The sequence below is a fragment of the Spizellomyces punctatus genome (genome assembly GCF_000182565.1).
Source record: "Spizellomyces punctatus DAOM BR117 chromosome Unknown supercont1.8, whole genome shotgun sequence".
Taxonomy (NCBI): domain Eukaryota; kingdom Fungi; phylum Chytridiomycota; class Chytridiomycetes; order Spizellomycetales; family Spizellomycetaceae; genus Spizellomyces; species Spizellomyces punctatus.
Genome location: NW_015971544.1, coordinates 1,320,008 through 1,334,159, shown reverse-complemented (window position 1 = coordinate 1,334,159; position 14,152 = coordinate 1,320,008). Strand labels below are relative to the sequence as shown.

Genomic DNA, 14,152 nt, shown 5'->3' with positions numbered 1-14,152 from the left:
TGGAGAGGTATTGTGGAGAGGTACATGCCTCACCACTCCGAACCCCCGAAACGGCTCAACACCCATCGTATCTCGTGGGATGGAGATTACACTGCAGGAATCTCCAGAGTGGTAGCCAGTAGTTAGTTGATCCCAAAAGCAGGATTGAGATGGTTAAATATGAAGTACATGTATAGATAGGTGGCATGTAAAGTACTAGCCAATATATATAATTCTAATCAACATACTGCTGTGCTTGTCCGGTAACAACAATCGATACAATTTGTATGTGCCATTGCACGTTGACCTCTGAAAGTTGCATAGTTTGGCAAGTTCGGCAAACCTGTAGATTATCAGAATACAACTCGCTTCCTTCCTAGATCTGCCATAAGGATGTTGGCAACACAGAGGACATTACGAATAACTTGCAAAGTTTCTGGTGTTTCGGCCGGACCATCGAGCTTCAGTACCTCATATGTTTGTAAAAGTACAATAGAATGACTATCATGATGGCAGGCAAGTTGATTTGTTTGTCATAGGACAGCCTGACCGGTTGCACACTTGGTATTGCCCATGTCTCAGTGCCCATTTCCCCAGCCGGCATTTTGTCATGTCGCGGATAGCAGTCGTCATTTTGTAAAGGTTAAGACCCAATAATGATATTTGATTGATATTGGCTTGTGGATCTTCAGTAAGCGTAAAGGCTGCGTAGAACGCATCCAGGTCGATCCGCAAAACCGCGGGTGGGTAATAGCAGAACTGGGTAGTGCCATACATACTAGCAGCATTCCCATGCGGCAATCCAGCAGCCGCGGGCAATGTTGCCCAGCGGAAATGCGACTCCCTTCCTTTGTAGGCCAGTGATAATGATGTTGGCAACGCAGGGGACATTCTCCGGGAACTTGATCACGAAATGAGTGGCCAAGAAGCCATTGGACGTATTGATCTTGGTAATCTACGAAAGTCATCGGTGAGGAGAGTCGTTGTTCCTGTCAACTGTGGTAACCGTATGGGTTGACTCCACCGTCAAGGACGCCGCTGAGTTTCGAAGACCAGTCGAAGTTATCGCTTCTCTAACCGGACACGGATATCGTTATATTCGGGTTTCATCAAAGTCAAAGTGTTAGTTACTCCTTTCGCGAAGGAGATCATCGTGGTCATGTTCCCGAGAGGCTTCCAAAGATCGAGATCGGAATTGTAGCCTCTGCCTTGCAGATGTCGTTCGCCGATGCTAGCGGCGTCGACAATATGGAAACCTGCCATTATGAGGTACCGGACGGCGCAAAACCGTAACAGCTTCATAGCTGCCAGTGGATGACTTCAACGATGTCAAGTTTTAGGTAGTTGGTGGTGGACCCTCCCCATTTAGATCACAAACTAGCTAGAGGAAAACGATACTGCTACGTGCATAAATAAGGGGGCTGCAGAGCGTCGTCTTCTTTGGGCATATGTCCTTGGCGTACATAGAAAATTCGCTAAAAGCCAACAAGAATTCGACTGGAATTCCAAATGTCTCTGAACATCACCTTCTTCGAGCAGCCAAACTGCACTGGCTTTATTCAGTCTACCCTCGTCACATCATGCACGACCATCGATTTATCCCGGAACTACACCGGCCTGATCATTACGCAGCCCAAAAACGATTTCTTCGTCCTCGATAAGGGTCATTGCAGCTCACCAAATCCATTGCGAGGTAACAAGACTATCGACAATATGTCTTCCGATAATAGCGTCACCATCAGCCCAATGTCCGCTTCCCGCAAGAATGCAAAAACGGGCATTGCATATGTCGTTATGAGCGCTGCGGCATTAGCTGTTCTGAATGGAATACTCTAAGTTTTTGGAACTATGTGTTTTACACTCGATCTCATACTGTATTCAATACTGTAGAAAATAGAACTTTCAATGTAGCAAAGGGCGTTTAACCATGTTTGCGCCGATAGATTTTCGGTCTCGTCAAATGTAAACAATCGTCGTCGAACAAAAATCTCTTCCATGTCAGAATCAACTCTTCGTGCAAAATCCGCTAACATGAAACCTCGTATGCTCGGGATGTTAGCAATCTTAATGCTTGTTATTGATGTGCGCTTTTTCTTCTTTGTACAGCTGGGTTGGGTCGTTCGACGCAACATAATAGTCTGCAGATCCCAATTCAGATATTCTGCTTCATGTTTGGGACATGTTGGACACTTTGAAAGTAATTAAAGGACTATGATAAGTCCAGAACATAATGTGGAACATTGTTTTTGGACTGTTTTTTTTGTTCGTTTCCTTTTTGTTTAACCATTTTCATCACATCATTCCCATTTCGATACGTCATTCACAACATAAATACATCTAATCATGAGAGGGGAACAACCCAGGCGCCATAATCTGCAACAGCATCACTACATTCAATCCAGTAATAATGGTCGCAACAAGCACTGCAACAATGGTCGTATAAATAGCATTTTCGTAGGTTTTGGTCGTAGAGTCGCCTTGCGTGGAAGCCGATGAGACAGAAACCTCGCTGGTCCTGGAGGTGGTATGGATGGGAATTTCTTCTACCAGAGGCTCCTTGTCTTCGGAACTGTATGATTCGGCAGCGTATTTGACAGTCATAATACCTGCAATAAAACATCATGAGTGCATCGCATAAATTCCCAAAAATGAAAACCAAGCTTACTCTTTTTGGAAGTAAAATAAATTAAAGGCCAGACAGCAAAAGGTAACTGCATTGACAAAATAACTTGACTGATGACCAATAAATCATCCAACCCTTTCTGTCCCTTGATAATAACAGTGACCATAGCGGGAATAATAGCGAGGAGTCTAGAGACCAATCGCCTCACCCAGGGTTTCATTCTCCACCTCGACCCCAAGAACCCGCCCATAACAACTTGCCCAGCAATGGTGCCAGTGATAGTAGAACTCTGTCCACTACACAACAAGGCGACGGCAAAGAGCGTTCCAGCCGCGGCACCCAGCTCGGTACCCAAGAGACGGTAAGCGTCTTCAATGGTAGCCACTTCAGTCTTTTGCGCAAAGAATACGGCAGCAGCAACAATCAGAATGGACGAGTTCACAAACAGAGCGTAGGTGAGCGACATGATACAATCGATAAAGGAGTACCGAATCGTACGAGGGAGTAGTTGAATGTGTCGGTGAGGCCGGCGGGAAGCTATGCGAGGTATCTCGGTAATGGCGTGGATGGTGCCGGCGGGTGCAAATGTCGAGGTCGTGGTCGGCTGGTACCGGTACAAGACGAGATGCGTGTGCAGGTAGAGGTTATGCGGCATAACGGTCGCACCAACGATTCCCATGAAAATAAATAACTGCTTCGGGTCCGAAAAGAGTTCAGCTCTTGGAAGATACCCAGCAAAAACGTCGCCCCAAATCGGTTTAACTTTGATCAACAAGGCAATAAAACAAATGCCAATCGATGCGATCAGCGCCATAATAAAAAACTCAAAGTAGCGCAAATGCTTTGGGGTGAATCCCAACAGAATAATGAGAACATCCAACCCAGTGATGGCGACACCCCAGGGTAAGGGAATGCGGAAGAGTAAGTTGAGAGCAATCGCCGCTCCAATGACTTCCGCAAGGTCGGTAGCAATAATGGCAGCCTCGGCGGTGATGTAGAGAACCATACTGGCATAGGGGTGAAAATGGTGACGACATAGTTGGGCCAAGTCTCGACCCGTGACGAGACCGGCTTTGATAGCAAGGGATTGCAGAAGGACGGCAAAAATGTTTGAGAGGAGGATACAAAAGAGGAGGTTATAGTAGAATTGCGAGCCGCCGGAGAGATCTGTAGCCCAGTTTCCAGGGTCCATGTAACTGTTGATAGACAGAGTGAGAAAGCGTCGGCATGGAACGTTTTACTTTAACTAAAAGCCCTTACCCGACGGCAATCATTGATCCAGGTCCAATGAACTTTATCAAAGTCTTCCACCAAGGCGTTTTGGGAAGAGGTGTACGGTCGCGAATTTCAAGGACAACGTCCTTACCATGACCGCTCCCGTCCACATTCTCAACCTCGTTGAAAGGCTTTTTCTCGTTCTATTTTGAACAGCGTCAGTTGCAATACCTCTTTCACGTTACAATTGCATGATCTCACCATGAAAACCTCCTCCTCTTCCGTACCCCCCAACAAAGCATCATTGGACGTGCCCGCTGAAGCAAAGCCAGAAGAGGATCCACCTCCTCCTGCACCATTTCCTCCCACACCGGCCGAGATGAGAGCGGAATGCCCGAGAGCAGCGTCCGCGTGGCGGGGCGTGGTCACGTCCAAGACGGACGGCGCAGACTGGGACGCAGCTGGAGAGGGCGAAGGGGCCGCGGGCACCGGGACAGGGTTGGGTTTGTTCATGTTTTTCTTCTACGCAAGGACTCGTTAGCGGTTTGTTGAGTAATGCACAAGAGGAAAAGGATGCGAATGCTGCGCTCGCTCCTTTTGAAATGACGTTTGGAAACCTCTCTCCGATTCCCTCCGATATAATTATTTTCTGGAACCGGTCATACTTTCAAACGCGCGCCGCAAATTAAAACCTTATGGCCTTAACACGAAAGTTGTTTTGAAGAAAGTAAGCAGGAAAGCAATGGACAGCAGAAAGGATGGAAGGAAGGAACGTTGAAGGAGGAGGAGTTGAAATATCATGAAAGAGCTCGAGGTATCTCATCATTGGAAATGGAAGTCCAAGTTCTAAGTCGCCATGATGGATAGTCAAAAGCCGTTGGCAGAACGAACAACATGCGCACTGTTGAGAGACATTGATGGGGCCTGGCATACAAAGCGAAATGGAAATGGGAAACTGGGTTTTATGAAAAGTTGCTATATTTAAGAACACCTCGGCCCTCCCAAGAGTATTACTGTACTTTAGATGTGTACAATAGTTACTAAAGACTCAGTATCAGCCTTTTGGGATCAAAGGTACGAAGCAACTTACCTTCTGTATTCCCCGTCTGAGACTCATATCCCGGAAAAAATGAATCCTGTCGGGAATGCCACTCAAGGGGCCGATGCTCCCCCGATCGGATCGTTCGCAAGATGTTTTTTGAGTCTTGAAAGAGGGTTAAAGACCACACCTTTTTATAAGGTTGCAATAGACACTTGCTTATGTCGATGATGGTGCAGTCCTGGGCTGGGGCAACTGCACGCCCACTTCCTTAAGATTTTATTGAGTTCGCTCTGCGAGCGCAGGTAAGTCTTTCACGATCCATATCGTGCTTTTAAACGTGTGCCGTATCACAATGGATGCCGTGCAAGAGCCGAGCGGCCCAAAAAAGAGTATATTGCAAACAAGAAACTTGTCGTCTTCGCCTTGATCCGGCAGACAAAGAAAATATATCAAAAAAACGCATTTGTTGGGCACGTAATACCAAACAATGCGCTGTAGTGAATCATCAACAAAAAATAAACAAACCATTCCTATTATGTAAATCGAACTTGTCCCATGAATACATCGACATGAGTAGTACATGCAGCGAAGCCGGGCGTTGAATTTGGAACTTTAGTGCATCTTAAACACTGTTCACCGTAACAGATGTTCTTTTATATATAGAGTGATTTTACATGTTTTACAACAAGAGCAGAAGCGTCGCAATGTTTTCTATGCATTGGATAATGTTTTCTCTGCAACATACCTCGACAATACCTGCCATTTTCATCTGGAAGAAAGGCGGATTAATCGTGCCGTCCAGATCCATTCGAATTCTCATTCGTACTGATGTATCGACAGGTTCCCAGTGGGGTGCTATAGCGTATGCGGATGCACACCTTTTGCCACTACAAAAGAGTTGCAAGGCGTTTGTTGGAACTGGCCAAGCATCGTCTGGGGTAAAAGGTGACGCGGTGACGCGAATTGGGCGCAAGCGTAGCGCATTTCCTCACGCAGCTCTTCGACAGCTGAATACCCGCTGACACTCATGTTACTTTGGCCTCCTTACCCTTCGCTTGATCCTCTCCACAATCCATCTGACTTCTCTCCTTCTCCTAGAGTACGTTACCTATCTCCGTTTCCACCTGATGCAGACCTCCAAACCGGTGTGGCGCATGCGGGGCGTATGTGGATATGATAATCAGCTCCAGCGACTGACTTGCCAATGCTTTTCCTCTGGCTCTCTTTGCAGATAGACATTTATCAACCACTTTGAGATAATAAATTCCGTATTTTTTAGCGGCATGAAAGCGTGCTGAGCTGTACCTACTACTAGCCAATAAAAAATGTTTTATTCCACCTGTCGAAACGCCTCCAGAATACACCCAATTGTGGCCACGCTTGAACGTTCGGGTGAATCGCATGGGGAGGCGAGAAATGCAGATGCATTTTTGCGAGATGCGCCCATCATAGGAGATACGGTGCACCCGGTCAGTATCCCCGCATTGACTGCCCATTTTTTCTGCAGTTATGTCCGGCCGGTCTTGTTTTTCTTTGCGTCACGCAGATCTGCGCCCAGATGCTTTTGACAGCTTCCTCTGATGCATCGCGTCAACCTCCACATGCGCTACCGCTTGTTGTGGAGATGTGTTCGGCCGCTTTCTTTTCCTTTGCATCACGCGGATCTCCGCATGGACCTGTCCATCTTTTGTGACGACATCTTTGACCGCTTCGTTTGGCGGATCCGATGAATTTCCGCATCCACCGCTCGAACGCTTTCATTTGCTTTGGTGAGTCGGGAGAACATATCAGGCGACTGTCTGGAGCATAAAAGGCGACCAGGTTTCTTCGTACCCACCCACACACGACCGGTACGCAGTTCATTACGTCCATCTCAGTCTCTCTCTCGCTCTATCCGAGACTCTCTCGACTCTCTCTTTCTCTGCCCCAACTCTCCATCTCATGCCCTGTACTGCGATCTTTTGCACGTTCTCGTTGACTTCCACGTCCCTGGCGGCCATGCCGGCCCCAATTTTCCCCTCACTCTCCCATAGAGTCACCAGTAATCGCCCAAGCATACTTGCAACCATGCGGGGCACTACACTATGGGCACTATAGGATGCTGCTGCCCCGAAGGGGTTCGCACCATGATAGATATTAACCAGTAGGTTGAAGGAGCTACATACGACGAAACTTAGACTAACCTTGATTGTCCCATTTAGAATAGATTCCGGGACGCGGCAGCAAAGATGCGGGATTACAGGAATGTCAATCTCGGGGACAATGCTATGGTCGCGAGTATGCTTGGGCGACTGCTGGTTACTCTAACAGGGGGAGAATGAGGGGACGATTGGGGCCGGCATGGTGACCGCCATGGACGTGGAAGTCAACAAGAATGTGCAAAAGATCATCGGTCGTGCGCAGCACAGGTTAGCAGCTACACCATCGCATCTTTTATCTTGTTTGTATTACTGATTGATACATGGCAGGTTGATTCTGCACTGGAACACGGCGGCCGATGCGGAGAACTTTCTCCGCGTAAGCTCTAGTATAAGGTCGGCGGTGGAATTTTTCGGCAACCCTCGCGGTACAGGACATGAGATGGAGAGTTGGGGCAGAGTGAGCGAGAGATAGTCGAGATAGAGCGAGAGATTGAGGTTGACGTAGTGAATTCGGTACCGGTCGGTGGTGGGTGGGTTCGAAACCTCGTCGCCTTTGATGCTCTAGGCGAGGCATGGGAGCGAGAGTGAGAGTTGGAAGAGTCGAGACAGAGCGAGAGAGAGCCGAGAGAGACGTGCCCACCCGGGTGTTGCACCTCGATTGACATCAATCGGTAGGTTGGATCAAGGATTTTTTATAAGACGACGCTTAGCCTAACCTTGATCGTCCCATTTAGATTCCACCCAGTGGTTCCTCTCGTATAGTCCGGAGATGAAACTAGGCAGAATGACGACTAATCCTTGACTTTTCATGGGATGGTGTAGTTGCAGGTGGGAGGGTTAGTGGGAGAGCCTAGACCTGTTTAATAGCTTATAGCGGATATCATTTACAATAAATAGTATACAAAGTCATGAAAACGATCCAGTTCACAGATGCTTTGATTGCTTACGCCCTGATTCCATAAGATCATATATTCACGTGCCTTTTGAGCTGCTCCTCATTAAACTATACTTGTGTTAATTACTGTGGGTATCACGTGATATAAGACCGTATTGCTCTGCTTCTGAGGCCCAACCAATGGCAATGGGAGAGATGTCCTACTTTGTCGTAAGAATATGCATATGCGAAGACTGGAAAAAGGCCTCTGTGAAGGTGGATCTTTACGACAGTTATCTTCTGTCGTCAATATGCCTTGTACTCATTGGCCGCGGGTTTCATCCACAGCTGCCAACAAGTCGCTTTAACGTATTGGTGGGAGGAATGGTTCATTTAGAGTTGGTAAAAGGCGTACACCATAATACATGTGCGAAAAGATTCTTCAAACCAAACTAGCTGGTCATTACTGGGATGGATGCCATATTACAACACAGGAATATATTTCAACATAACACACTCAATACAAAAAAATACATCTAGTCTTGCCCTGGGGGGTACGTACAAAACCTAAAAAATCGTGGAGTTAGCAATCGGTCAGGATCACCGGACGCATCCTCCATCGGCCAACTCCCCCATGCGCGATTGAAGGAAAAGCACATCCTCCAGCGGAGGCCTTCCTGACGAAGCGACAACGGCAAAGCACATCCTCTAGCAGAGGCCTTCGTGACGAAGCGACAATGGCAAAGCACATCCTCTAGCAGAGGCCTTCGTGACGAAGCGACAATGGCAAAGCACATCCTCTAGCAGAGGCCTTCGTGACGAAGTGACAACGGCAAAGCACATCCTCTAGCAGAGGCCCCTTCGTGACGAAGTGACAACGGCAAAGCACATCCTCTAGCAGAGGCCTTCGTGGCGAAGTGACAATGGCAAAGCACATCCTCTAGGTGAGGCGTCGCGGGGAAACCCCCGAGAACAGCACATCCTCTAGCAGCGGCCTTCGTGGCGAAGTGACAATGGCAAAGCACATCCTCTAGGTGAGGCGTCGCGGGGAAACCCCCGAGAACAGCACATCCTCTAGCAGCGGCACCCATCACCACAACCCCACGCACAGCACATCCTCTAGCAGCGGCACCCATCACCACAACCCACGCACAGCACATCCTCTAGCAGAGGCCACCCATCAGCACAACCCCACGCAAGGCACATCCTCCAGCAGAGGCCACTCGTCAACAGATGCACACAAGATTGCATAACCTCCAGCGGCTGCCCCTCTTACAAAGAACCAAATCCTTCATCCCAAATTGCCACCCACCTTTTAAAATATCGGTGAAATTTGCGAGAGGTAGAAAAGAAGGGATTCGATTGTCGAGGAAGAAGACGTGGGAGAATGTTGCGAGGGAGCGTCGCGAACGGACGCGCTTTTATAGAAATGTCTGGGTCGCGTGGACACTTGATTTAACCAAATAGAGAATACTCTTGTAATTTTGATTTAACCAAATATAGAATTATGAAAGTTCCTCTTAGTCCACACCAATCAGCAATGGTTCCCAGCGAATCTGCTAGGTGCGGTGGTTGAAGATATTGTTGAGTTTTTACTTCTGCGTCAATTGCACCAAGCATGCCGTGGTTGATCATTCCCTCATTATTCAAACAGGGTGACCAGGCGCCGGCCAATCCTAGCATTGTCGCCAGGTTGGTATTCTTATATTCTGGGATGTACCGCACTCTGCCACCTATCATTTCGTAAACTTCTGGTTGCCTCAACGTCGATTGGTCCGACCATACCGGGGTTGATCTTCCGCTCAGTTTCCCACAGAGTTCATCATAGAGTTAGCTGTTGCGACAGAATTGCATGTAATCTTTTTATGTGGGCTAGATGATGATTTGGGGGTGCTGGGGAGCTTGTTTGGATTTAATATGAAAAAAGTACAACGTTCCAATAATAGTTTTGATTATGGTGAGGTGATTTTGGGTATAAAATGAGAGCGAGAATGCCCATTTCCAATTCTCTCGTGTCGCAGCAGCATTGGTGCAAGTATTATCGCTTATAACGGACTAGCCGCGGCTTTGTACTAGTTTCGCCAGTCTTGAGCAGAGGTATGTACTCTTGAATACATACAGCCACCTGGTGAGCGGGCTTTCTTAGCATCCTAACCCAGTCCAGAGAACTTGTGCCTTCTTAGCAGCTCATCAGTTGGAGCCTGATCTGGCGCCGATTCATTCAGGTCACTCTCTAGGACTTTCAGCCTCTGTGCAGATGCTCCTTCTGACGGCTTTCTCTCAAAGGGCTTGCCAGGTTCCTCAGTGGAAACAGGACACCAAATAGACGTTCGACTTTCACGGGTCACCGCATACAGAATTCTTTGTCTAAGAACGTACAGATAGGCAACTACAACATCCATAAGTCTCATGCGCAACTTCTCTTTCACAGCAACTCCAACCAGGTAGCGGAATTTGAGACCATTCAATTACCGCGGTTAATATCTGCTACGTTCACCCATTTCATTCCGTTTCCTCAGTGACATGCTGTATCCCACGAAGTCAACCCCATATAGGTCCAAAAACTCCACGTTTTCGAATAGAGACAAGCTCTGGTTCAAGGGCCCTTTTTCCACCTTGACAGATCTGGTACTGTCTGAGCTTCATCAATAGATTTGGGGGGAGGGTAATCGTGGCCATCCACGACAGATGCGGCATGGTATATATCATCCACTGCAGTCGCATCCCAGTTCTAATCAGATGAGCAGTATCCCATAACAACTTTCTCATTCTGTAGAGTGTAAAGTCATACTATTTCTCTCTTGTTGGTACTCGCCGAAAGTTGGATCTGATGGTCGTCCACTTTTACTTGAGGGTTCGACAGCAGTACGTATAGGCATTTCAAGCTCTTGATTGCCACGTATTGCTGGTGCAATCGCTGTAGGAGCTCTGCCTGCCTTACTGAACGGCATCTCGAAGCTTGTCGGCTATTACTTTCAGGTGTAAGCTCGTCTAATCTCTTGTTTCGCCTGACTTGTGCGTAGATCGAGACGTTCACAGGAAGTTTACTTGCATGCGGACAGCGTCTCTCATGGCCGTAAGCTGGTAAGATTGATCTCGTCAACATGGAGCGATCTATGGTCAAGATGTACGATTCGGCTAATTCATTCAGTGTATAGGTGAGGCAGGGAGTCTCATTGGTGATGCCGACAGCAGTAGAATAGTCGCTATAGGCTGAAGGAAATCACACCAGCTTGGTCCATTCGGATGATGTCCATGGAAGAGTCAGGGAACTGTGGATGTAAGCGGACAAGCTGTGCCAGGAGTCGGGGAAAGGAGAAATGCGGGAAGATAGGAGGCCAACAGAGGATCATTGAAAGAAACAATCTCGTAGGTCCATAAACAAAGCGGGAGGGTCCAGAAGGGGCTTGATTGGCCCACAGATGTTTTCTTGAGTTCGTTCCGGAAAAGCTGGTTGTTCATTAGGGTGCTTATACACGGTTGGTGTGGTAGGAAGTGCTGGAGCAGGATAAGCCAATGTCACCCGGGTTAGAGGGCAGTCCTATTGATTGACTTCAATAGATTTATTATGGTCAGAAGGTTCCGTCTTAGTGGGGTCTCTCGTTCGAGAGCTTTGGGTGCTCCTTCATATTTGTTTCTTGTGACTGAAGGTAGAGCTCGGCAGGGTGCATTGCCGTATGGAACCGGTTGGCCATATGTTCTTTCGCACCACATTTGAAGCATATTGAATCTTTGATGTTTTAGCCATGCTTCAATCGTCTGACCCCCTCGGGATGGTGAGTAGAAAAAAGTCTTCAGAGATCTCTTGCCTCGTATGTGATCAGGTCTATCTCTTGTCATAGGCTTGCATCTAATGAAGAAAAAAAAAGGCCAGATATTGTAGGCGGCAACTATCCTGAAGCTTTGGAAGTGGAGGTGAGTCCGTTTATGGAGGACTTTCGGGTAAAGATCAAGCGTGACATCCATATGCGCAGAATGGATAGTGTGTATTTTGCATGGGAATGGATATCTACCATCGTACTGTCGCTAGTGAAAGCTATAATGCTGATGGCGCTATTTCGTTAAGAAGCCTACATTGTGATCGCTGATTGTCTGCTGCGCTATGGGCCTCGCTTTTGATATCCGTAACAACGAGAGGAATTGCATTTCATCCTTTTAACAGTCGAAGACTTATGGCACTCCCTCGAGAAGCAGATTCTTGATCTGGTTGATGATTCACGTGACTGATCGATGTTGCATAATCACACTGAACACTGTGTTTTTCGTAACTTCGACGCTTTCTTCCCGGTCTTGACAGCTCGCTTCGCTATGGATTCCATAACCTCTTTTTTAGCGCTTTCAAGTTTTTGGCTGTTGCGCCTCGGAATCTCCTGGCCAATCATTAAGGACCCGAAACGGCGTTGGAGAACCTTAAGGCGATGACGCCGACTCGGAGGAGTGCAGTAACATCGCATGTAAGCATTTATTGTAAGTGTTACCCGCTCAAGACACTAGATTGCTTGCTTGGGTAATTACAACAGTGGCTGGGCTAACGTCATTCCAGATCCCATTGGGTACCAGGGGCCGAGTTGGTTGAATATCCAATTTGATGAAATAGTTACCGCTCCAGCCTTTGAATATCTCGGCTGATACGACATTAATTGAAGCTGCCCTAAGGCAGTGTAAGCTTTAACGTTCGTATGAGATTATTGCACAGGCGCAAATGAATACTTGCGTGAGTACATTGCGGATGCTGGACGTACTCAATCCTGAAGGGGTGCAATTGAACAGAAGCGAATTGAGGTATATTGGTAAGCTGATCTGTTTTGGCTGCACAGAGGTGGAATCTAATAGTGAAGCAATTTGTGAAATACGTTACACAGCTTGCATTTCGACAGGCGTGAATGATCCTGCAGCAACAGGATACAGAGGGCTTAAATCACTAATAGTATCAGTAAGAGGACCAGACCTTGGGAGATTGCGATCAACTGAATATCTTTTTGTAAAAGTCTCCAAAGGGGTTCTGCTATTAGCAGTCTCTATAGCAAGATCTAGTGACATACTCCATCTCGGCTCCGCGCGCAATGACGGACACCCGTGCACCATACCAAAAATTCTGGTGATAGACAAAGTAACCATGAGTCCTCTGATATACGATTCGAGAGTTACAAAGAAATTTGAAAAATTGGAATGTGCTATAGTATTCATTTTCCAGTACTATAGCTTCAGTCTAAGCGGGAATTCAGCTGCTGGATCATTACAGTGGGTCATGCCGTTACTTGAACTCTTGGCAGCAAACAATTTATATGATGTTTTGTACTGTAAGATATGTTTCCGCTGGCCTTTTGTCACTTCCGTACATGTGTACGTCTTCCTCAATCAGTAATAAGAAAACTCTCGTCTACTAAGATAAATCGTGTCGGTCCGCTTACCCTTCTAACATTTTAATATGGCCATGTCCAAATGCTGAAATTTCTGATACATGCTGAAACCTGCAGGGAGTAAGGGAGAGTCGCCGACAGCGAAGCAACAGTAAAAGCTTGACGGCTTGGGGATAATAGTTCATCATGTGGGTTGCTTCTCCAAGAAGATTGGTAGCGGACATGTTATCGGGCGGTGGTACAAGGGCGCATTTGGTTCGCTCCTAGGATGAGCGGAATGGCGGTTCCTGCTGAAGTCTTGAAACGGTGGGCGTGAGAATTTCCATATTCCGCTTTAAAAGATAAAGGATATAAGGGGATATAAAGGGAAGCAACGACCAATGGTTCCACATCTTCATCTGCCCATGACGACGAATATGTCCAAACTTCATTATATCGCTTGGACGATCAGGTCATATTTCTGGAACAAAAATAAATGATAATGATTATCCAGAATATCTGGAAGGAACCTTTCTCCTCCCGTCGCCAGACGGATCTTACCTGTGCTAAACCAGCTGGGGCATATAAATATGCATATGAGTGATAGAGCCCTAAGTGGCTCCCATTTTCGTCCGGCTCAGTGGTTTAGTGGTATAATACCCGCTTAGGGTGCGGGTGGTCCCGAGTTCGATTCTCGGCTGAGCCCCTAGAATCTTGTAGCATCAATTCTTTTTTCCCCTGGTGTGTGTTTCTCCCGCTATCTATGTGTTGTGTACGCAGCATCTTGCCATTTAGAATATGGAGGCTAGGAGGCCATGTAGAGGGAGCTTTTGCAAGGGTGAATTGGTATGTTGGCCACTTTGATCAATCGTTACGTCGTCCTTGTTGAAGTAATTCCCGCTTATGATCGCATTGCTTGTCACGGGAATTGATAATAGC

General features: G+C 47.1%; 1 protein-coding gene and 1 non-coding gene across 2 annotated transcripts; one reads left to right on the top strand and one right to left on the bottom strand.

Annotated features, from left to right (window-relative positions):
• Positions 1-2,207: 2,207 nt before the first annotated feature.
• On the bottom strand, positions 2,208-4,465 carry SPPG_05336 (metal ion (Mn2+/Fe2+) transporter (Nramp) family metal ion transporter). Its single transcript, XM_016753556.1, has 4 exons — positions 4,079-4,465; positions 3,863-4,020; positions 2,645-3,798; positions 2,208-2,585 (listed from the first exon to the last, which is right to left on the bottom strand). Exons 1-4 carry the CDS (start codon positions 4,328-4,330, stop codon positions 2,317-2,319), a joined length of 1,833 nt encoding a protein of 610 aa, XP_016608003.1. The 5' UTR covers positions 4,331-4,465; the 3' UTR covers positions 2,208-2,316.
• A 9,382-nt stretch (positions 4,466-13,847) lies between these two features.
• Positions 13,848-13,919, top strand: SPPG_10115. Its single transcript has one exon. It is a non-coding gene; the product is annotated as a tRNA-Pro (tRNA).
• Positions 13,920-14,152: the final 233 nt, after the last annotated feature.